Raw genomic sequence first — 22,411 nt, forward strand, 5'->3', positions numbered from 1 at the left:
CCAACAAAGATTAGCCTCTCTGCTGATCAGAAGGAATTCCTTCCTTATCTTGGATCTTGGCCTTTACATTTTCTGTAGTGTTTGAGGAGGGTTCAACCTCTACCTCGACCTTCCTCTGTAAGGGTCTTTATTTCTTCCCGGGAAAGGCCTTCATCTAGGGGGTGGTTCCACCACAGAGGGTGGATCCAATAGGCAGTGCTTTCTCTTGACCACATTCCAATGTATTTCCCAGAATCTTGGAGAACTCGTCATGGGAAAGTCAGGAAACTTGATCTGATTCCTTCAGTTAATGGCAGAGGTTACAAAACCAAACTAGGAGAAATGATTTACTATAGTTCTCATCCTCGGTAGAGCGGTGATCCATGCTCTTTGGATATGGGTAGTTGTGAATTCCACAGTTGCATGTGATAGGGATTGATGAGGTGGGGATATTGAAATCCAGGTCTTCTAGTCTTAAGGTGAGGCCTTTTGTCCACTTTGTGAAGTTTTTATTATTCCTCCTTTGGCTTGTGCCAAGGACATTTGGATTTTGTATTGAGTCAGATATTCCAAATACCTTTCTTTACCCGATACTGACTTTGAAAAGAAGTACACCAAGTAAAGAACTGGAAATCCAGGGGATAGTGGAACCAGTGTTGAGAAAAGATCCCAAGACCTGCCATCCGAGGTGTTGACATTGGACAAGGATTTAATCTTTGTGGAAGTCCATTACCATACTTAACACATTTGTATGATGTCTGTATATTTGTACTATACTAAGTTCAGGATACAGTGCTAACCTGGTAGATTAATGGGTAGATTGATCCACTAGAACTTTTGTGGAGTGCCAGCAGTCATATGGGGGTGCCTAGACAAGGATCAAGTACTTACACATGCATTTACTTTTACTGGTGGAAACTGTGTACTGTGATGAAGTATTGGGCGTGAAAGCTTAGTTTAGTTGGAAGAGGTGGCCAATGACCCTGTGCTCTGACAGAGTGATGGTTAAGATGGATGGTAAAGAAAAGATGGATGGTTAAAGAGATAAAGGGAGAACATTCCAAACAGGGGATTGGGGATGGAGGCGATGCCCTCCTTTAATCCCAGCACTCAGGAAGCAGAGGCAAGAAGTTTATCTGATTTCAAGGTCAGCCTGGTTATAGACTGAGTTCCAGGATGGCCAGGGCTACACAGAGAAACCCTGCCTTGTAAAACCAAAAAAAAAAAAAAAAAAGAAAGAAAGAAAGAAATGTTGTATACCAATACATAGCTGGTTGTAAGAGGTTGGTGGAGCAGTGGACGAGCCAGGATGTTGGTTCATAAATGTACGAAACTCTTAAATTAAGAGTCAATAAAAAGCATTATTAAAATATTCATGATTTAAAAAGAAAAAGAGATGTGGTGGGACTGACCTTCTCAAGATCACGTATGTAGTGAGTGGAGAAACAGTTCCTCCTGTGAGTGTTATTGGAACAGACTAGAACTAAAAGTTTCTTCTTCAGTTTCAGTTCTTCATATGTGCTGACCTGACCATGTTCCTAAGGTTACAGACCCAGAAGACTGCTGTATTGAACTTCCACTGTGAAATGTCCTGGCTTCTTTGCAGTGATACGTCGTATGCCTCAAGCATTCCAGCAATGCAGTTTATTTATAGAATTGGCTTCCGGTTCACTTGTACTGGGTCTGCTTTTTGGTGCTGCATTTTCTGTCAAAGGTTGTTTATTTCTAACCCATTTTAGTTTCCTGTTGCCTTGTGGGTTATGGCCCACAACAGGAACTCCAGGAAACCTGTCATACACCCTGCAGCCAGATCAAGACCCTGTCAATTAAAAACAAAACACTGCACATTATTATATACCCATATTTGGGTATAAATGTGAGTTGGGTATTGGCTATATTAGGTAGAAACTTAGATTTAGAAGCATCACTCAGAGCCAAACTTTTGTGAGCAGTGTCCTTGGACACTTAATCTCTCGGAGCCTCAGTTTTAATGACTACAAAGTGGGGACCATGATGCTTTATCTGTGGCTCTATTGACAGGAGTAAATGAACGGATACGAGTAAAGCAAGCAGCCCAGGCCTGTGTTTGAAGAGACTACACAGGCTGATGGCAGATATGCAGCATAACTTGCTGTCAAAAATTCCATCAGGAGGAATTGTTTGCCTTTGTACTATTCATGTTGTTTTCTTTTTTGCTTGCTTTTTAAGACGGAGCTCATCTAGCTTAAGCCGGCCTCTAGTTTGCTGTGTAACTGAGCCTGACCTTGAAGTCGTCTTCTTCTCCCTCTTCCTCCTGCCTTACCTCCTAACTGCTGGGATTATAGGCAGGCCTCACCACACATGGCATTATGTGTTATTCCCTTTTTCATTTAGAAGAAGTCACAATAGTAGTAATAGTCACACGCCTTGAGCAGTTAGCTATTCCAGGTACCAGGCTGGATGTTTTCCAGGTGTGTGTATGTTTTTTTATGTGTACTCAGTATTTCATTTTTAAATGAAGCTTATCTTTCTCATTGAGAGGGGAAGGATGAATTGCCCCAGACAGCAATCCACATCCCTGTCTGACTGAATCCAGGCCACCTTACACCTCAGTCCTGATACCGCAAGTGTCTTTCTTGTATCTGACCCTAAGGAAAGCTGATAGCTGCTGTCTAGTAGTCACCATGCCAAGGGTTTTACCTGCCAATCTTCATTATTCCCAACCTGAAGAAATAAGTACCAATCTCATTTCACAGAAGAGAAGATGAAGAGGCAGAGACTCCCGGGGTGGATCTGTCAGGGGTGGATCTGTCAGGGGTGGATCTGTCTGTCAGGGGTGGATCTGTCAGGGGTGGATCTGTCAGGGGTGGATCTGTCAGGGTGGATCTGTCAGGGTGGATCTGTCAGGGTGGATCTGTCAGGGTGGATCTGTCAGTCAGGGGTGGATCTGGGATTGGGTTTTATGTTCCCGCTGGCTCTTGTTACTCCATTATGCTGCATCAACATTTTAGCAGTTGTTTTCTAACGAGATGTGATTTTTCAAAGATAGTGCTTCCCGACACTTGATACTAATTGTTCTTAGTTTTTAGCTAATAGCCAGACTCTTGGCAGAAGCTCTCCTGGTTGGCTAGGACTGTGTTCTGTATCAGAGGAAGCAGGAGCATCTTTGTATGGTCAAAGACCTCAGGAAGTGTGTATAAGTTGTGTTAAGTGAGTGGATGGTGGCATTTCCCAGTTCTAGACTGCGGAGAAGACCTCAAGCCTCACTTATGCTTCAGACTCAAATTAAAGTGCATTCTAATTGGTAATCAGTGCATAAGGAACCAAAGAAAATTTTAATTTAATGCCGCCATGTACGTTTTGTAGTCATTTTATGCCTATTAAAATGTTTTTCTTACTTAAACTTCCCTTCTAGTACTCGGCCCTTCCTCTTAAGCTTTATCAGGATTTGGTGCTTCTGCTCGTATAAGGGCTTAATTAGCGTCATTGCAGAGTTAGGCTGCTGCACATTTGCTGAGCAGGCATTTAGATGCGCTGGAACTCTGCAGACTGGGTGGGTCAGGAGCCTCAGTCTCTTCATCCTGTGAAATGAGGATAACAGTTCTTCCCGGGGCTGCTGGGAAGAGGGTTAGGGATAATGTATACACAGTGCCAAGGTCATGGCTTACTTTGAGGAGTTGCTTGAAAGTTGGCATAAACTCATTTTGTAAGTTGCTGTAGCTTTTCTTTTAGTGAAATTCTCCCCTCTCCTCTTTGAGACAGGGTTTCTCTGCATGGCCCTGGCTGTCCTGGAACACTCTGTAGGCCAGGACAGCCCAGAGATCTGCCTACCTCTGTCTCCTGAGTGCTGAATTAAAGGCAGGCACCACCACTACCCAGCTTCCTGAGATCTTTTTGTGTTTTTCTTTGTAGTGGCTGCTTCTGAGGATTCTCTCCCGTCATGGCCTTGGGAATAAGATGCTTTCGCCTACTACATCCTGCCTTTAGCAGCTACCTGGCTGATTTGAGCAGACCTGTTTCAGAAGTTCCCATGAAGACAGTGCGAGGAAGACAACGTGACCATATACAGTACTCAGCCCACCCAGCAGTGCCAGTTCGCCAGTTTGCAACCAAGAAGGCCAAAGGTAGAGGATCTCCTTCCCAATCTCATCTCTCTCTCTCTCATGTTTGGCAGAGATCTCAGAGATGTCCTGAATTTCTTTTCTTCCCATGTAAGGGAATGGTATCTCTCAGACGTTCACAGACCAACTGTGTTAGAACCTTGTTTTGTTACCATTATACCCCATTTATTTTTGTTAGTGGCTCAGAAAATGCCTAATTTATTTCATTTAGATGCAGAACTAGAGGTAAAAGTGCCAAGCAAACTGGAGGGCTTGTGGCGGGGGATAAGCATACACTCGAGTTCTCGGAAGATTCAGATTGGGGTATAATTAAAGCCAGAAGGGTTTTTGGATGAACGGAGCACTAAAGCCATGGGTTTAGATGGATGATCTTAATGGTTTATGTCATCTAAGAATGAGATTTTGATGTACGGCAGGTCTTAGCTTAAATGCCACTTCCTCTAGGATGCCTTCCTTGGCCTGAGCCTGGGTCAGATCCCCTGTTACATGCACTCATGTACACTATTATTTTTCTTTGACACACTTAGAACTGTAGTAACTCACCAATCAGTTGTAAAATTGATTATTGGTTGTTACCTGCCTGCCCTATTGGATCTGATGAAGGTCAGTTTCTTTTTTTGTTGTTTAGCACTCTCCAGGGCCTTTGTGGGATGAATGAGTGACAGTAAATGATCAGGCAAGCCTGCTGTTTGCAGGGGCTAGTCAGGGAGCGCCCTTGAAGATGGTGCTAGAAAGAAGCTGCTGGGTATTCCACCCTCTCCCCTCTCCCCCTCCCCCGACTTTCCTTTTTGCTTTGACACAGACCCAGACTTGCTTTTTGTTGAAAAGAGAATTGACATTTTGATGAAGGAAAAGTAATGCTTACAAGACTTATCTTCTGTTAAGTTAGTGTTTGATTTGTATGCTATTTTTACCACTTTTTAATCAAATCCTTATCATTATCCATTGAAAACAATTACAATTTTACAGTAAAGAAACCTTTATGACTAACGAATACAGATTTTAACATGTTGCAAATATGTTAACAGTTGCCCGTGGACTCATCCAGGGAACCTGTGGCTTCTGAGGCCCAGTGTGGTCTGCAGGCAGCATCTTTCCTCTGGCTGCTGACAGTCTCTTAAATTTCCTGGAGTCTTTCTTTTTTTTTTTTTTGGTTCTTTTTTTTCGGAGCTGGGGATCGAACCCAGGGCCTTGCGCTTCCTAGGCAAGCGCTCTACCACTGAGCTAAATCCCCAACCTCCTGGAGTCTTTCTACAGTGGGGATACTGTCCCTAGTGTTTGTGTTAGAAGGAATATCTTTTACTGTGGTCATTTTCAGTTCTTTTCTTTGTATCTTTTTCAAGAACTCGTTTCTGTCCCAAGGGATTTTATTTCTGAATGTGTTATGAATTAATAATCTTAACTGTTAAACTGACTGTGGTGGCTCACACCTGTAATCCCAGTGCTTGAGAGTCTGAGGCAGGAGGATTACTTCTGGCTCAAGGTGTTCCTGGACTGCATAGTGAATTCTAGGCTACACCCTGGTTTGTAGAGCGAGATTTTTTTTTTCCCTCAAAAAAAAAAAAAAAAAAAAAAAAAAACAAAAAAACTCAGAAACTAAAACTCAGTTTTGGTTTTCTTTCCAAGTAGGCTGTAAGCCGTGTGGCCAGGACTCGGTCATCCAGTTGGTGTGAACGCGTATGTTGTGTGCCACATTCCCTTATGTGCGTGGTTTTTGTTGAACTGCTTTGTTTCTACACCAAATTGCTCTTCCTTCCATAAATCAGCCGTAAAGCCTTGTATGCTGTGCTGCAGATCTCTGCCTGTCACAGACATTATTGTAGATCTCTATCACACACATTACTGTAGATCTCTGCTTATCACACACTTTACTGCAGATCTTTGCCTATCACACACATTGTTGCAGACCTCTACCTATTACACACATTTTTCCTTGCCTTTTTCTTCTGTGTGACTGTTTCTTCTTTTGTTAGTCACAAACCAACATTTTCTAGAAAATGGTATCATTATTATATCACTTTATGATATACTCATACTTTATTTTGAGGTATAATGTATACAGAAAAGCACATAATTATGTTGTTAAGTGATTGGCTCTGGATTTTTGGAAGGTGTACACAACCATTTATCTATCTCCTAGATCAAGAAATAAAAAGTAGCGAGACTGGAGAGATGGTTTAGCAGTTAAGAGCACTGGCTGCTCTTTCAGAGGACCAGAGTTTGATTCCTAGCACCTACATGGTATCTTACAACTGTAACTACGATTCCAGAGGATCCAATACCCTCTTCTGGCTTCCCTGGGTACCAGGCACACATGTGGTGCAGGAATGCATAAAATAGGAAAATAAAATAAAACGAAGAGAAATAAAGTCTGGCATGGCATGGTATCACATGCCTGTAATCCTGACACTTGGGAGTCAGAAGCCGAAGGTCACTACAATAGCAAATTTTAGGCCAGCCATAGTTACACAGTGACAGTGTCTCAAAACAGTAACCACAAAGTAACATCCAAATGAAAACAGAAACAAAAGTTATAAAAAAGAAAAAGAAAAGAGGAAGAAAATATTTTTATACTCTAGAATCTTCTCCAAGTGATTGGCCTTAACACCATAGATTAATTTTATTCTTTTTGAACTCTTTGTCTGGCTTTGTGGGGTGACAGATGTCTCGTGAGGTATTTGCCTGTTCCTGCAACAGTTGCTGTATGCTTTGATTTTTATAGTGTTCTGAGTGTGCTGCAGTTTACGTAGCTATCCTGTAGTGGCATCTGGGTGGCTTCCAATTTGGAGTTAAACTCAAAATATTGTTAAAATATAAACGTTCTCATACATGTGCTTTGGTGAGTGTGCATGCACATAAATCCCCATTCTCCATTTACACCCTCACTGCATTGCCCAGGAACCCTAGTCTAATTTAAGTAGGTGCCATTGGTGATATTGGGCATCCCTCATTTATTCTTGACTTTAGATAGAATACTTCTTATATATGACGTGAAGAATGTTTCCTTTATATTTTTCATAGTCTTTTTTAAAGCAAATAATCTAATTCTTGAACTTTTTAAAAAGACATTAAATTCTAATGAAATGATACACCATGTTTAGTGAGATGGTTCTATCTCCTTACCTTTAGTTTTTGCACTACTGGGGATTGAACTCAGGGCCTGGTGTGTGCTAAGCATGTGCTCTACTCTGTTCCAAATCCCCTACACTCCGCTGCTTTTAATCTAATAGAATAACTCAACATCATAACTTTTCTGTTAAACGATTTTTGCATTTTTGATGAGATCTCTACTTGTTCTTGGTAATAATTTCTATATATCTTGCTTGGTCCACAATCTGTGTATTCGTTGCTGGATTTATCAAGCTTGTATATTGGATTAAGTATTAGGCTCTTTAGTCTGTGTTTGCATGTATAAAATTTGCCTGAATGTAATTCCACAAACTGAACTCTGTCGTTTTAGGTTTTGCTGTTTACATTAGCCTCATGCTGTGAGAGGAGCACATCTCTCTTGTAATAGGATGGTTTAAAGTCAGACTAATGAGGTCCTTGCCTCATTGGTAGTAGAAACTGCCTGTAAATTCATCTGGATCTGGTATGCATATATAGACTTAAAATTACAGATTCAGTCTGTTTAGTAATTATGAGACTGCTTATATTTTCTGTATTTGATTTTTTTTTCTGTTTCAAAGCTGTTGGTCTAAAATTGTGCCCAATAGCCTCTTAAGATGAAATTTTTTACTGTTTTGATAAATCTTATATGTTCTCTTTTTCTTAGCTTGTGTTTATATCTTTCATATCACCATTCTGTCAGAAGACTATCAGTGTTACAAGCTTTAAGTAATTTTTAATGTTGTGTCTCTTATTTTGTTGATAAATAATATTTTTGTGTTTTCTACTTACTTTTTTTTTGAGATGAGGTCTCAACATGTGCCTCTGGCTGTCCTGGAACTCAACAGTGTAGACGGAGATGGCCTTGAACTCACAGATGTGGTAGCTTCCTGAGTGATGGCAGTAAAGTAGCCATGCTTAGGATCACATTTTCCATGTGCTTTTTATTTGCTCTGCTTAGCATTTACCAAGAAAAATGTGTTAAGATCTCCTGGTAGGGTTGTAGAGTGGACAGTAACCCTTTTTCATTTTGAGGCTACCTTATGTATATGTGCATATTTTACACCTGAATTATTACATGTCTTTTGATACTATTTTGAAGAAGCCCTCATTTCTAACAATGCATTGTCTTAAAATATTTTGCTTGCTATTGATATAGTAAAACTGACTTTATTTTCATCATTATTTTTCAGGTTTATAAAATTTTTCCTATCCATTAAACCTGTAATTTCATATATTTATACATTTTCTTGTATATTCTGAATGGTTAAATTAAAGTCTTACTGAGAGCCTTGAGCTTTTGGCTAGTCATTTTGGTTCATTTCTGTTTATCTTATTTTGTTGAGTATTTACATTTTAATTTTGTTTTGTACTTTTCTTGTGGTTTTTTCTTTTTCTTCCTTTCTATTAAGTTAATCAGGTTTCTTTATTCCTTTTTCATTTCTGCTGATTTGCAGGCTATGTGCGTATAACCATCTGTCTTTACTTGGCTAGTTACCCTTAACTTTTTTTTTTAGTCTTTTCATAGAAATAAAACTACAACTTGCCAATTTTCACAAACTGAAATCACTAGTGTAGCCAAGACTCCTCTTACCCCTCAATCAAGGACCGGTGTGTGGGGACCCATCCCTATAATCTTAGTCCTCAGGAGGCTGAAGCAGATAGACAGACAGGCAGACAGACCTAGCAAGACATTCAGAAACCAGAGGGCTGGTACTGTAGCTCAGTGGTAGAGCCCTCTCCCACATCAGAAGTCCCTTTCCACCCACATCTCGTGAGTGTCCTTTCCCCGTGTCTCCTGAGGGTACTTATTACTCAGATGTCTGCTGTCATGGGTCGGCTTTGTCTGTTACATACTACTCAGGATCTATTCTCATATATGGCTTTTGTTTTTTACTGTAGTATGTGTTTCTGTGTCCAGCCTCTTCATTCAGCATGTAATTTTGACCCCTATGGATAAGTCTGTCTTTTCTCTTCAGCTTTTAGAGTGATCTGTATGTCTTTGGTCTTCCTTATTCACAATCTGCCTAAATATGGATTAGCTTCTACTGTTCTGCTTGTAATGAGTGTTTTTGAATTGACATCTTTTATCAGTTCCAAAAATAATAAGCCCCTTAGCTTGTTTACTCAAAAGCAGTGGGGACTTCAAGCAGGATGGTGACTTGAACAGACCTTTGGGAAAAGTCACTTTGCTTCTTGTTCATTTGTTACTTTGGGCAAATATTTAAATGGCTTGCATCCCAGAGCTCTTATTTTCCTACCTCAGTGAACTGTCTTGAGTATCAAATGGAAGAAGGTATTCGAAATTGCATTATAAACACAGCACAGTCAAGCTCGCTATAGAAATAAAAATTGCTGAATGAACTTTGTTTTGTTAAATAGTCTTCATTACAGAGATATTATTTAGGTATTTTCATTTTTCTGCTCCTTTCCTACCCCCATGTAGAAATACAAGAGTATTTGTGTCATATGCATATTACAGAGCGTATGTGAAAACCCCCTGACGTTTAGACATGAAACCAGATCCCATCCGCCCTCCAGCACTGTTGATTTTCTAACCCGCTCGTCAATGTGCTCTGGTGGGTAGAGTGTAGTGTCTCTGCAGTTCATTTTGTCCAGATCAGCCACACAGTGCTGAGCCTAACCTTGTCTTAGTATGATTGAAACCGAATTAATGCACTTCCTTTCTCTCCATTAGATTTGTGGAGATGGTCTTACGAAAAGTTCATGGGCTTAAAATTAGACAGATCTGGGACCAAATCTTGACTTGATCATTTCCTGACCTGTGACCTTAGGCAAGTTACTTTACCTTTCTTGTCTTCTGTTTCTCTGAAAAATAAGGTATTAATTTCCTCCTGGATTCCTTGGTATATGTACAGTACTCTTTTGGGTATGTAAGTAACTTCATTTGTATTCCTGTAGCAGCTTTATAATACAGACTTTATTAGTCTTTTACAAAGAGAGAGAGAGGCTTGCCTAACGTCACAGAGCCAGTGTGCTCTGCGGTTGGTTAAACCCAGAATGTCTAACTGGAAGGCCTGTGCCCTTGCTAATGTGCAAGGATTGAGCACTGATGTGGGAGCTGGCTGACACCCAGTAGATGTGAGCTCCGGCGTAGGGCAGAGATGATTTTTATAAAATTCTAGCCCTTGACAATTTGCCCTGTGCACAGCAGGCACTTTTAGAAATGGCCAATGCTTGTTATTTGTGATGTGCTTCTATTCTGTTGTTCACTGGATGTTCACTTTTTAGCCAAAGGGAAAGGACAGCCCCAGGCCAGAGTGAACATTAACACTGCCTTGGTTGAGGACATAATCAGTTTGGAAGAGGTGGATGAAGACATGAAATCTGTGATGGAAGCACTTAAAGATAATTTCAATAAGACTCTCAACATAAGGACTGCACCAGGTTAGTGGCTGAACCCGTTTCAGGGAGTGTTACAGTGGGAAAGAACTTGGCCGTGTCACCGTGTCAGCTCCAGCTTTGGCCTCACTACTTGGTGTTTCTGAGCAGTTACTTTTCCATAACTGAGGTGTTTCCTTGTCCAGTGCCTGCCGTAGACAGTGGGGCAGTAGACTGTAACTGAGTTAATGTATCTTCTGGCTCTGGAGTAGTGTTGGATGTGTCCATTTAAGCTCTGTCTCCTGTGGGATATCGGGGCTTGGCCTACTGAGAATTAGCATTGTGGTGAGAAAAGCTGTCCCCAGTGCTTTTGTGGAACTACACTCTAGAAAAGATGGGTTCTTTTATAGTTGTGGGTACTGTAAGCAAATGTAGGCATCTAGGCTCATAGCTCATGTCCTTAGTCTGCTTCTTCCCCAGTTTGTCCTATTTGGTAGTTCTTAGCCTGTACTGAAAACCAGAGTCTATAGACTTGCCCACCTGAGGCCTTTTTGTGCCCAAGAGCTTGACCAGGAAGATTCCGTTTAGGTTAATAGCTTCCTGAAAGTGGCTTTTCTAAGTGGGAAATGTCAGAGCTGTCTAAGAGAACTGTTTGCAGATGTGATGGAGAAGTGGGTTGTCAGCTAATGGTGCAAGCAGGCAGGAAAAATCCAATTGCTGTTAAATTGGCCTTTTGCAAATTGTCATCATCCTATAGTTAAGCCTGGGACCCCCTCTGAAGGTATCTGCAGGAGCTTCAGCCTCTCCCATTCGTGTTTTGATTGGGGAAGTTCGTAAGGAAAATAGAAGGTATTTCATGAACTTGTTTGTGAAAAGTCCTCAGTTCATTATAAAAATGATCAGAACCATGTTGAGTTCAGAGATGCGATCTGGCGGGAGACTAGAAGGCAGTTCCTGGCATTTGTTAACCTTTGTTCTGGGGTGTTTCTGCCTCTGCTGACAGTACAGCGTGCCATTCAATCTCTCCCAACTGTTTATTTTAAGCTTGATTATTATTTTAGGTATGAAACTGATAAAGTGCTCTGTCTCCCCTGTGCTTTCTGGCCTGTTAACATTCTGCAGCCGAAACCAGAGAGCAGCTTGAGAGAAGCCCAGGGAGAAACGTGATACTTAAAATGAGCCAGCCAGTTCCACTCTTGTTGAACTTAAAAAGATGATGGGCTCGGAAAGAGGGTGGGAGTGTAATTTGTTAAATGTTAACCTCTGAGAAAATGAGGGGCAGGAGTGAGCTTGAGGGAGATTCTCACTGGGGACAGATTGAGGGAAGGATTTGATGCATTATGTCGATATGGATTGAAGGGATAGGAACCACCGCAACTGCACACTTACATGTGCAGGAGGCAACTTCTGTGGCACAGGCTCTCAGAGCCCGTCGGGGAGGCTGAGCTAAGACCCATCTGTAGCAGACCTCTCCTTTTCCTTCTCTTTGGGTTGAGTTTGTGTAATGTTTTGTGTAGAATTTGAGGCTGTAAAGAAGCTGTGCGAAACAAGCTAGACTTAGCCAGACTCTCTGCTAGACAGGTTCTTCCATTTCATCTCTCTCTGCTACTTGAGCCAGCCACACTTTTCCTCTTCACTTGGATCTATCCCATGACCATCTCAGAGACAGCGGACTTATGCCGGTGTTTGCCCTCTATGCAGGCTTGTCCTGTCCTTGTGCTGCTTTCCCTCATCCTTTATCGTCCGTGTGTTCGCTTGCCGCAGTGCTGCTGAGCACACACTCTGTGGCACTTAGGTACAGACATGGGGAAGGGAGATCTGGTTCCTAACGTCCAGGAACTTAGAACCTCCTATGAAAGGGCAGACAGGGAAACCACTGTGTATAAAACCACATACCACAGCAGAGCAGTGAATACACAGCTGGGCATGGTCATGCTTGTACTGGGATTTAAGAGCTGTTTTGACAGTGGGCAAATCATTCTGTTTGCCTCAGTTTCCTCATCTGTGAAATGATGGCAATAATAATCATCTTATAAGTTAATGAGAGCATTAAAGAGTATTATCTTGAAGCACTGCTTATAGGACATAGTCAGTAACTTAAGGCTACCATCGTTGTTGTTGAAGCATGCTTAGGATGCTTGAGGGCTTGTAAGAAAGGTCCAAAAGCTGAAGAGTCAGACAGGGTTCCTGTACCACTACAGAGAGACGTTAAAGAGGGGGCAAAGATGTATCTGAGTAAAGAAGTATATTTCTACATAATGGCTTACATATTGAGTTCTAAAACACTAGGATCATGGGAGTGAGTCAATAAACCTAGCTTTAAATAAGATTTATTTAAGAAATGTTGAGGAAAATTATAAGTGAATCTAAAATACTATGGAGTGAAAGATCCGATGTTATTGAGGTATTAGTTCTCTTCTGCTACATCTATTAATGTCTGGAAACCGGAAACTAAAACTTCTAAGTGATTATAGTTAATTTTAAAAGATGAGAAAACTGTAAATAATTTATAAGGTGATTCAGCCAACTAATTTATACCAATCAATGACTGATTCCTTGGATCACTTTGGGTGGTGTGGTCATTTAAAAATGATTAAGTAGTCTGAGCATTGGTATTTCTCAAACCTATGGTAAAGTAAATAACTTTTATAATTTCAAAAAAAGGGAAGTATATTCCTGATAGAAGGGAAATTACGTGCAAGGATGTTAGTTTGATTAAAACACAAAACTTCCAAAAATCATAGCAGTACTATTGGGTCATAGTTATAAATGCTTTTCAGTATACTATTGGGTCTAATTCTCATAAAAGCACTTTATGTACATTGTCTCATTTAAAGATCAGGAAGTGGACACCCAGAAGGGGCTTAGAGTCTTGGAGCAGTGAGTTGGTATTAAGTCCGTGGAATTTTAGAATTGTGGAGTTTTTTTTATCATTATACATTTTGCAGGTTAAAGCCAGTGTTGCCAACTACTGTCTGTCATCTTATGATGACACTGAATCTGGATGAGTACTTCAAGTCTGATCTGTGGTGATGCATTAATCCTACAACATATTGTCAGAGTAGCTTCAGTGTATTGAAGGATCCCTCCCCCACCTCCAGGACCCTATTTTGTGTCTCTGAATAAGCCATCCACGAGTGGTGAGTGGTCCCTACTGTGAGTGATAAGGGTTTTCTGCTAGTTCCATTTGCATAGGAAATCAGGGACTTTGAATAATTTTCCATGTAGAGCTGTGGATTTATTTATCTTTTTTGACTAATGAAAGTTTTCCTCAGGTCTGGAAAAGGATCAGATCTAGGGTAGCAGTGAGGTTTATGATCTGTGCTTTGTTTTCCTGGGCTTGTTTCTGAAGAGGGTTTCAGGACCAAAGGCAAGGGAACAAACGTAAGGAAGTTGTTCTGAACCGGCTGTATGCTAGAATTGTGTGGTGAATTCAAAACATTACAACAGACTCGGGATCTCTGGGGGCGGGTGTGGGGGTGGCAAGCGTAAAGGCTAAAGCCCTGGTGATTGTGTGCACAGTTCTGTATAGAGGAGAACTTAGAAATCAGACATGAGCACACATGAGTTAGACTCTTGGCTCTGGATTGTCTTTCACTTGTCAGCCCTGTGGTCTTGCTGTTTATTTTTCTCAAGTCTCACTTCCTCAGCTATAAAGTGATGGTTGAAGTGAGAGAGGAGGAATACAAGGTAACTTCTCAGCGTGGTTCTTCCGTATCTTCCGTAGTTTCTGTTCAGCTGTAGTGATCATTGTCGTGATGCAAGCAGCCACTCTTTTTAAGCTCGTTGGAAACCAGGGCACACAGAAGGATAAGTGATTGGTTTCTCTGTGCTGTTGTAGCTGAGTGGCAGCACTGTTGGAAGGAGGATCTTTTTCAGTTTCAGCTCTGTGCTAGATAGGTAGTCGTATGTCAGCCTCACCTAAGCTAGTCATGTGAGAGGAGGGAGCCTGAACTGAGGAAAAGCCTCTAGAAGATCAGACTGTAGGCAGGCCTGTAGGGTATTTCCTAATTAGTGATTGATGGGAGAGGGCCACTCCTGGGCTGCTGCTCCTGAGCTCCATAAGAAAGCAGGGTGAGCAAGCTGTGGGGACAAGCTAGTAAGCGGTACCCCTCTATGGCTTCTGCATCAGCTCCTGCTCCAGGTTCCAGCACTGCTTAAGTTTCTGTCCTGACTTCCATCAGAGATGAGCTGTCCTATGTCAAAGGAAAGGCTTTAAGTCCAGGCACACCAGAATGGTTACTCACCTTGGTTCCAGTAAGGAATTCCAATGTGGTTCTTCTAGTGTTACATACATTCTCTCTCTGCTGCCTGAAGCTTCCTATGAACAGCCTTGTCCCATTGGTAAGGGGTTTATGTATGTTTGTGAATCTGAATTAGATAAAGAGATAAAGGCTTCTAAGGTCCTTTAGAATCCTAAAACCTTATTACTTTTTCTTTAGGATCCCTTGATCATATTACTGTGGTAACTGCTGATGGGAAGCTTGCTCTAAACCAGATTGGCCAGATCTCCATGAAGTCGCCACAGTTGATTCTGGTGAATATGGCCAGCTTCCCAGAGGTAAGGTGCCTTATTGTAAGGGTCTGTCTTCAGAGTTTCTTTTGGAATAAAGGAGGTTTGATTAGGTCAGAAGGAAATGTTCCCTTCTGTTTTGAAAGAAATTTATTAAACAAAATTTAGGATAAAGAAAGCTTTCTTATTTTTGTATTTCTTACCTGTTAAACTCAAATATTACTCAAATATTACAGTGACCAAGTACTTACTTTTCAAGTAATTTGAAAAACAATAATGGAGAGCCGTGATTGTCTCTTGGGGGAATGTGAGGCTCTGGTAACCTACTGTCTTAGTTACTTTTCTATTGCCATAACAAAAACACCATGACCAAGGCAACTTCTAGAAGATAGCACTTAATTTGAGGCTCACAGTTCCAGGGGCTTATTCTCTACCAGGGGCATGGTAGCAGGCAGACAGATATGGAGCTGGAGCATAGCTAAAAACCTTTGAAACTTTAAAGTTGACCCCCAGTGACGTACCTCCTCCAAGGCCACACATAATAATCCTTCCCAAACAGTTCCACAAAATGGGGACCGAACATTCAAATATATGCACCTAAGGGGGCCATTCTCATTCAAACCACCACACCTGGAAGTAGTCATGTGGCCTGTTTCTGGGACACCTCTGCTCAGTTCTTGCTGAAGATTGCCAGGTAGGAATGTAGGCATGGTAATTAGTATTAACAGATGCTCCAGTTTTTAGTTTCCAAAGAAGCTAATAACCCTAAATGACATACAAAGTATCTTCCTTCTCTAAATGGTTTGGACTAATTGACTTTTCTCTTTTAAAAATGTTGGGCAGCGGGCTGGAGAGATGGCTCAGCGGTTAAGAGCACCCTGACTGCTCTTTCAGAGGTCATGAGTTCAATTCCCAGCAACCACATGGTGGCTCACAACCATCTGTAAAGAGATCCGATGCCCTCTTCTGGTGTATCTGAAGACAGCTACAGTGTACTCACATATAATAAATGAATAAATCTTTAAAAAAAAAAAATGTTGGGCAGCCAGGAGTGCTGACATGTGTCTGTTATCTCAGCTTTTAGGGGTGGGAGGCAGGAAGATCAATGAAATTGCCTCAAAATAAACTAGAAACTCTTGAGACAGGTAAAACAGTGCCATTTTTGACCCTGTATTAGAATTTGGAGAAGACCCTCCAGGAATTCACTTTTGTTCAGACTAGATATCAATACATAGAGTGCCTGACTTTAGAGACTGGAGGATGAGCTGCATTTCACCTTCAGGCTGTAGTTGAGAAACCTAGAGAACCAGAAATCTAGTCCTGTCTCCACCTCCAACTGGCCTGGTCCTCTGGCAAGTTACTTCCTCCCTGGGCTTCCATTTCCTCACCTTCCTGCTCTGGTCTCTGTTTCAGGAGACTCATCCACAGCAGGCTGTGTGCTGGATCTGACAAACTAGCTTAGCAGCAGGAGCAGAACAGACTGTCTCCAATTGGAAGACTCGTGAGGCTGATAGGTGGATGCAATTCTAGAGCTATAGTTGCTCACTCTGACCCACGCCAGTCTCAGTCCTACAGCCGCAGTGAACTTGAATGCTTCAAAGCATTGGATTGTATCATTCTCATAATTCAAACAATCTTTAAGAAATGAAAGCCCCAAATCTCTACTGTGATCAAGAAGGCTTTAGGTGATCCGGCTTTGGCCTGCTTCCAGTCTTTGCAGTCCTGTGGCACTGTATCCTGGTACACTGCTCTCTGATCCTGGCCTTAAAACACATTATGCCTTTTGCGCTCTTTGGGCCTTTGTAGGTACTGCCTGTGTGGCTTGAACATTAGGCTGGCTATTTACTACTCCTGTGTGGAGGTACAACGTGAGTGTCAGTTTTCCACTAGGTTGTAAGCTCTCAGTAGAAGAGTGTATACAGTGTATTCATTGTATCCACATCCAACACAGTGCCTGACCCACAGAAGCATTCCATACACTGCCCTTAAGTTGGCGGATATGTGTTACTAGTTTTATGGAAGGGGAACACTCACTTGTGGCATTACTGAGGAGCGTAGACATGGATGCAAAGAGAACTGTCAACTCCTTTCCTCCTTGGCCCCCTCTGAACCACTGAGGCCTCTCTGCCCTGTTCATCTAATCCCATAGGCACTGTAGGCCAATTTAGGGAATAGCCTCCTAATTACACAGCTTGAGGACCTCATCAGACAGATTGCTTTTTAGAGCCAGCCACTTCTGGTATTAAATAGCAAATGATATTCACAGAAGTAGCACCTGATTGGCCACCAGAGCATCTCTTATGAAGCAAGAGGAGGTATTAACTGCTTAATTTTTCCTAGGAAGTTGGAGTATATTTTCATCTTTCAGCTAAACTATCTGGGAAAAGCTTTACCAGTGTCTCAGTTATGGGGTCCATGTACATGCACAGGGAGGAAGTGGGAGTTATGTTGTCCTTTGAATTTCTTGTTCTCATCTGGCGTATACATTAAACAAACAGCTCTAACTAAACATTTCCTTCCTCCAGCTTTAGAAGCTGCCCATAGAGTACTGAGGTTCATAGCTTCAGAATGCTGAGCTAATCCTCCTTGTGTTTATAGAATTCCTTTCTGTTTCACGTGCAGTTGGCTTTCTTTCCAAACCTGAGCATTTCTGTGTCATGCTGTTGTGACACAATGCAGATTTACATGTATAATCTTTCAAACGAATTGAAGGCAAAAACTGTTGCATTTGTTTGGCATGTATTCTGCTTGATAAATGGTGCACACAGTTGCTCTCTTCCCTAAACATGCATGAAGCTACAGCTAATGATGGGAAAGAAAAGTAGTGAATAAAAACCATAGCGTCATTTGAATAAAGCAAAGAACGACGACAGCAAAATTCACAGTCTCCATCACTTCTCTATGGAAGGAAGAAAACTGATGTGCGGAAGTCTCTGCTGGGTTGTCAGTCACCTTCTTAGAGCTTCCGTCACACATTAACAGTAAGATCAACACAACGGTTCTGTTTTGTGGGTGAGGCAACAGCTCAGGGAAGGGACCAACCTCCCCTAGCTTCCTACTGCACAGAGCTCTGCTTGACATGGAGGCTTGGGCTCTTCCTCATCCTCCACTAATGCATCCGTGTCTTTTGAGCCCTCCAATTGAGTGGTTTCTTATTTTAGTCCAGAACTCATAGATGATTAAGAGAGCCTAGAGGTCTGTTTTCATGTGCCTTGTATTATAAGGGCCCACTGAGGTGTAGAGAATGTGGAAGGCCAGTAATCAATATGGCACTAACAGGGTTGGCTGTTTACCCGTCTACAGACATTTTGCCATTCCTTATCCATCATGGTGGATTAGCTTAAGAATAGCAAGGGCAAGCATTATAATTGATAATGTAACTCTTCTCTGCCTGTCCCCAGATGGGGTCAGTGATCTTTCTCACTATATACAGTATTCTAGCAGTTGTAACCAGTTGGTTAGTATTAAGAGCAAAGCAACTAGTCTGCCTTGTGATACCAGTGAGTGATTGTCCCCCTCTAGTGAGTGAATAAAGGCTAGGATGAGGCAAGGGAATTGTATATGCATGTATGCATTTTGTTTGTTTCTTTGACCCATGAATTGTTTAATACTGTTAGGGAGATGATTATAATTTCCTGAGGTCTGTGTCCTACCATGTGAAACAAAAATACACATAGCAAGGATAAATTAGAAGAATTACTTTCTGAGGGTTTCTTTAAAAAAACAAAACAAAAAAACAACAAAAAAAAAAAAACAAAAAAAACCCCTCACTTAACATTTTTCCCTGAATATGAAGACATATAAAAACTAAAATGTAAAAAGTAAGGTTTTGAAGTAAAGTCAGGAGATGCATTTTCTAATAGATTTATTTAAGGAAGATTACTAGTATTTGTTCAAGTTGTTGGTACCCACTTGCCTTGTACTTCACCTGGCACTGGACCTTCTACTGTGAAGGTGAAATTTTTGGGGCACATTTCCTGCCTGGCTTGGTGAGTCAGTACTCTCGTGTCTAAGGGGAAGGTTGCATGGAATATATTCATCTGAAAGGAGCTCGGTGGTGGTAGGGGGATTATAAGCAGTGTTTTCTTGGTTTTATGGTGAGAAGACTGGGGGATGGGAGATAAAGCTTCCTCCATGAAATGGGGGTCCTCTCTTCACTCTTAACTCCACCAATGAATGATTTTGTTAAGGATGACTGTTCTTCTCTGCAGAGGATACTAACTTTATGTCTTTACCTAGTTAACCTTTTTAATTTGACTTCATGTCTGGGAGTGTTTTACTGTTTATGTGCGTACTATGTGCATGCAGTGCCCACAGGGCCAGAAGATGGTGATGAGTCCCCTGGAACTGGGGTTACATATGGTTAGTGGCTGCCTCATGGGTGGTGAGAAACAAACTCAGATCCTTTGCAAAAGCAGCAAGTGTTACTGACTGCTGAGCCTTCTCTCCGGCTCCACATAGATAGGTAGTACTCACAGTCCTTTCCTTATGTAATAATTACTGAGTACACTGAGCTTGGGGATCTTTGAAGAGTAAAGACAGCACAACAACGTTGGACTAAATGTAGTTCAGCTTCTCCTTACCCCTGAGAGCAACTGGGGTTTGACAGGTCGTGTCCTTATTGTGCATTTCTTGGGTTGTCAGGGAATACTCTCTGTTCTAAAGGATTTGGCTTTACCCTGTAGGCCCCTTGCCTTGTTCACAGTCAACAGCTGGAGCTTGGTTATGTCACAGGTCCCTTTGCAACCTGAGAGCCTGTGGCCAGAGGTGCCATTTTAAAGCTTTAGATTCTTCACATCTTCATGTGGATGTTCTAGTTTGCCATTTTGACCCCATACGGGTATAGGATTAAGGTTATTTAAAGATGGGATGGGAAGTTTTTACATTAACAGTGAGATGCTTGGAGAAATAAATTAGCTATGTGCCACCCTCCATGCTTTCAGATGTAAAAGCTGGGGAAGAGCTCAAGTCAGGAGCTGGCCTTCGAGATCAAGTGAGGCGGATCAGCCTGGGAAACCTAAAACTCTTTCGAGCATGTCAGAAGCCTCGTTCTTAGGAGTTCATTGTCATCTAGTGGGAATCTCTTCCATTCACTTTCTTTTGCTTTTAGGATCGATACTAGGCTGGACATTAGGGACTCTGTACTAGTGAGTGAGCCTGTCAGAGGAGATCCTGGAGGATGTTAGGACGACGACAGTGTTTCAGTGTAACTCGTACATTAACTCTGACATTGATTTGAGGACTTTACACGTGCTCAGTACATGGACATGGGTTATTCATATCCTAACTGCTCTTACTGGGCATTAACAGCACTGAGTAAGGCACATTAGTTCACCGTCTTAATGATGTTTGGGTACCAGGTCATCTCAGATTGTGAATGGTCAAATTTATTGTTCAGGGAACCTGGTCCCAGAGCTAGACATAAGCTGAAGCTTTTCTGACTCCCAAGACCCACGCTGTGACTCTTGTCCATTCTGCCCTTTGCTGTGCACACCAGAGGAGGTTTACTCTCATGCCGAAGTGTGAGCTTGGGATTGAGTGTAGGTCTGAACGAGTTAAATTTATTTACTCATTCCACATCGGCACTGGTATATTTTGAGTGTAAAATGTCAACTGGAATTTTTAACGTATGAAATCTTTCATCTGTCTTTGCACCGATCTTTGCACAGACCAGTCCTCCTCCCTTGAGGATTTATTGTGGTTTTGATCTGTGTTGCCTCAAACCATTGAAATCTTTTCAAAGAAGCAGAGCTGTTTTCTTTTTATTTTTTCTACTCTTTCTTTTTTCCTTCCGCAATACACTGGTACCAGGAGTGGACATAGTTTGCTATTCAGCTTGATCAAAGCACTCTACACCAGTGTAACTTCCTGATCTTACTGGTAACAGAACTAAATGTTTCCATGTTCTGCCAAGATGGGTTGCCAGTTATCGACAGAGGGCTTGCATCTGGTAATAATTATTTACTAATTCTGTTTACCTTTTGATCTGGTTTTCAGTGTACAGCTGCAGCTATCAAGGCTATAAGAGAAAGTGGAATGAATCTGAACCCAGAAGTGGAAGGAACACTAATTCGGGTACCCATTCCTAAGTAAGTTTGGCTGAAATCCATGTATTCCAGTGATGGGGGTAGTTGCCCTTGGATGAAAACCAGTATCCTGCAGCACTCTTGGGCCAGTGGCATGGCTCACTTACCTGCGTCTTCCACCCTGGCTGTGCTATAAGATCAGTTTGCTGGCACAGACTCGTTCCCAACACCTATGTGTGCTGGACGCTTGGTCTACAGCAGTGAGCTTTCAGAACACCTTGTCCTCACACTTTCTGGCAGAAAAGTTAGGACAAGTTAGCACACAGAGCCATTACAGATCACATTAAGTAAATTCTAGGAGGAAATAAAAGCCACTGGTATCCAAGTGAGAGCGCATGGTGGGAGAGACGGAGGAAAGGGCAGGTTTAGTGTGGGGGATTCTGTAAGGAGCTAATGTTTCTGCTGAGAGAGAGCCTGATGAGGAGGCAGACTCATCAGCCTAGAGGAAACATTCCAGGAAGGGTGAGTGGCAAGCCTCAGATCAGAAAGCAACTTGACACTGTCAACTCTAACCCCATGTTCCTTGTTGAATTATTTTTACATTAGTCTTTGGTAATTGAAGAATTAAAGGCATAAATCCAGAGTCATGGTTTTTTGTTTTGTTTTTTAATGGAGTTTTAAATGATTAAAAATAGATCTTTGTTCCTAAAATTGAAAAGAGAAGGCAGGGCTGATGAGATGTTCAGTGGGTTAAAAAGGACCCTTGCCATAAAAGCCTGACTATCGACTTCAATCCTGAGCCACATAAAGGTGAAGAGACAATTGGCCATGGAGTTGTCCTTTGGCCTCCATGTGTGTGCTGTGGCAGCAACCACTCCCCACCCCCAGGTAATCAATTAAAATTACTTTTAAAAAGAAAAGATAATACTTGGGAAGTGGGGTCAGGAGGGTCACAAGTTCAAGGCCAGCCGGATCTATACAACGTAACTCTTGAAAGAATGGACAGGATGATGACTGAGTGAGTGAAAGGAAATCAGGAGTGCCTAAAGGGTAGCGAGAGTAGGTTTGGACTAGGACTGATGGTGGAGGTTCAAGGCAGTGGGAGGAACTGGGATTTCTTCTGATGGTGAGGAAAAGCCGTTGCATGGGTTGAGGCAAAGGATTGATGGTCTTATAGAGCTTTGTGGGTGTCTCTCTCATTGCTAATTAACGTGGAATTTATGAGGCAGTAGACATGAAAAGAGAAGTCAGCAGTCAAAGTTACAGCAGTCCAGGTGAGACATGAGCCATGGTTACACAGCAGAGGAAGGAAGCCCACTACTACTGTACAGTTCCTCACACTG

At 41.9% G+C, this 22,411-nt stretch overlaps 1 protein-coding gene across 7 annotated transcripts in view; it reads left to right on the forward strand.

Annotated features, from left to right (window-relative positions):
- Positions 1-22,411, forward strand: part of Mrrf (mitochondrial ribosome recycling factor) — a 56,368-nt gene that overhangs the window by 1,213 nt on the left and 32,744 nt on the right. For 2 of the 7 annotated variants that reach the window (XM_087652767.1, XM_087652769.1), the window contains exons 2-6: positions 3,871-4,082; positions 9,886-9,982; positions 10,440-10,595; positions 14,972-15,090; positions 21,040-21,131. In XM_087652767.1, the coding sequence (XP_087508893.1) occupies positions 10,529-10,595; positions 14,972-15,090; positions 21,040-21,131 (278 nt within the window). In that variant the 5' untranslated portion in view covers positions 3,871-4,082; positions 9,886-9,982; positions 10,440-10,528. Of the gene's footprint in view, positions 1-3,870; positions 4,083-9,885; positions 9,983-10,439; positions 10,596-14,971; positions 15,091-15,885; positions 16,078-21,039; positions 21,132-22,411 lie in introns of those variants that run through there. The other 5 variants (XM_087652764.1, NM_001008354.1, XM_087652765.1 and 2 more) reach the window with 3 other exon arrangements.

This window comes from Rattus norvegicus, chromosome 3 (assembly GCF_021556685.1).
Source record: "Rattus norvegicus strain SHRSP/BbbUtx chromosome 3, alternate assembly SHRSP_T2T, whole genome shotgun sequence".
Taxonomy (NCBI): Eukaryota; Metazoa; Chordata; class Mammalia; order Rodentia; family Muridae; genus Rattus; species Rattus norvegicus.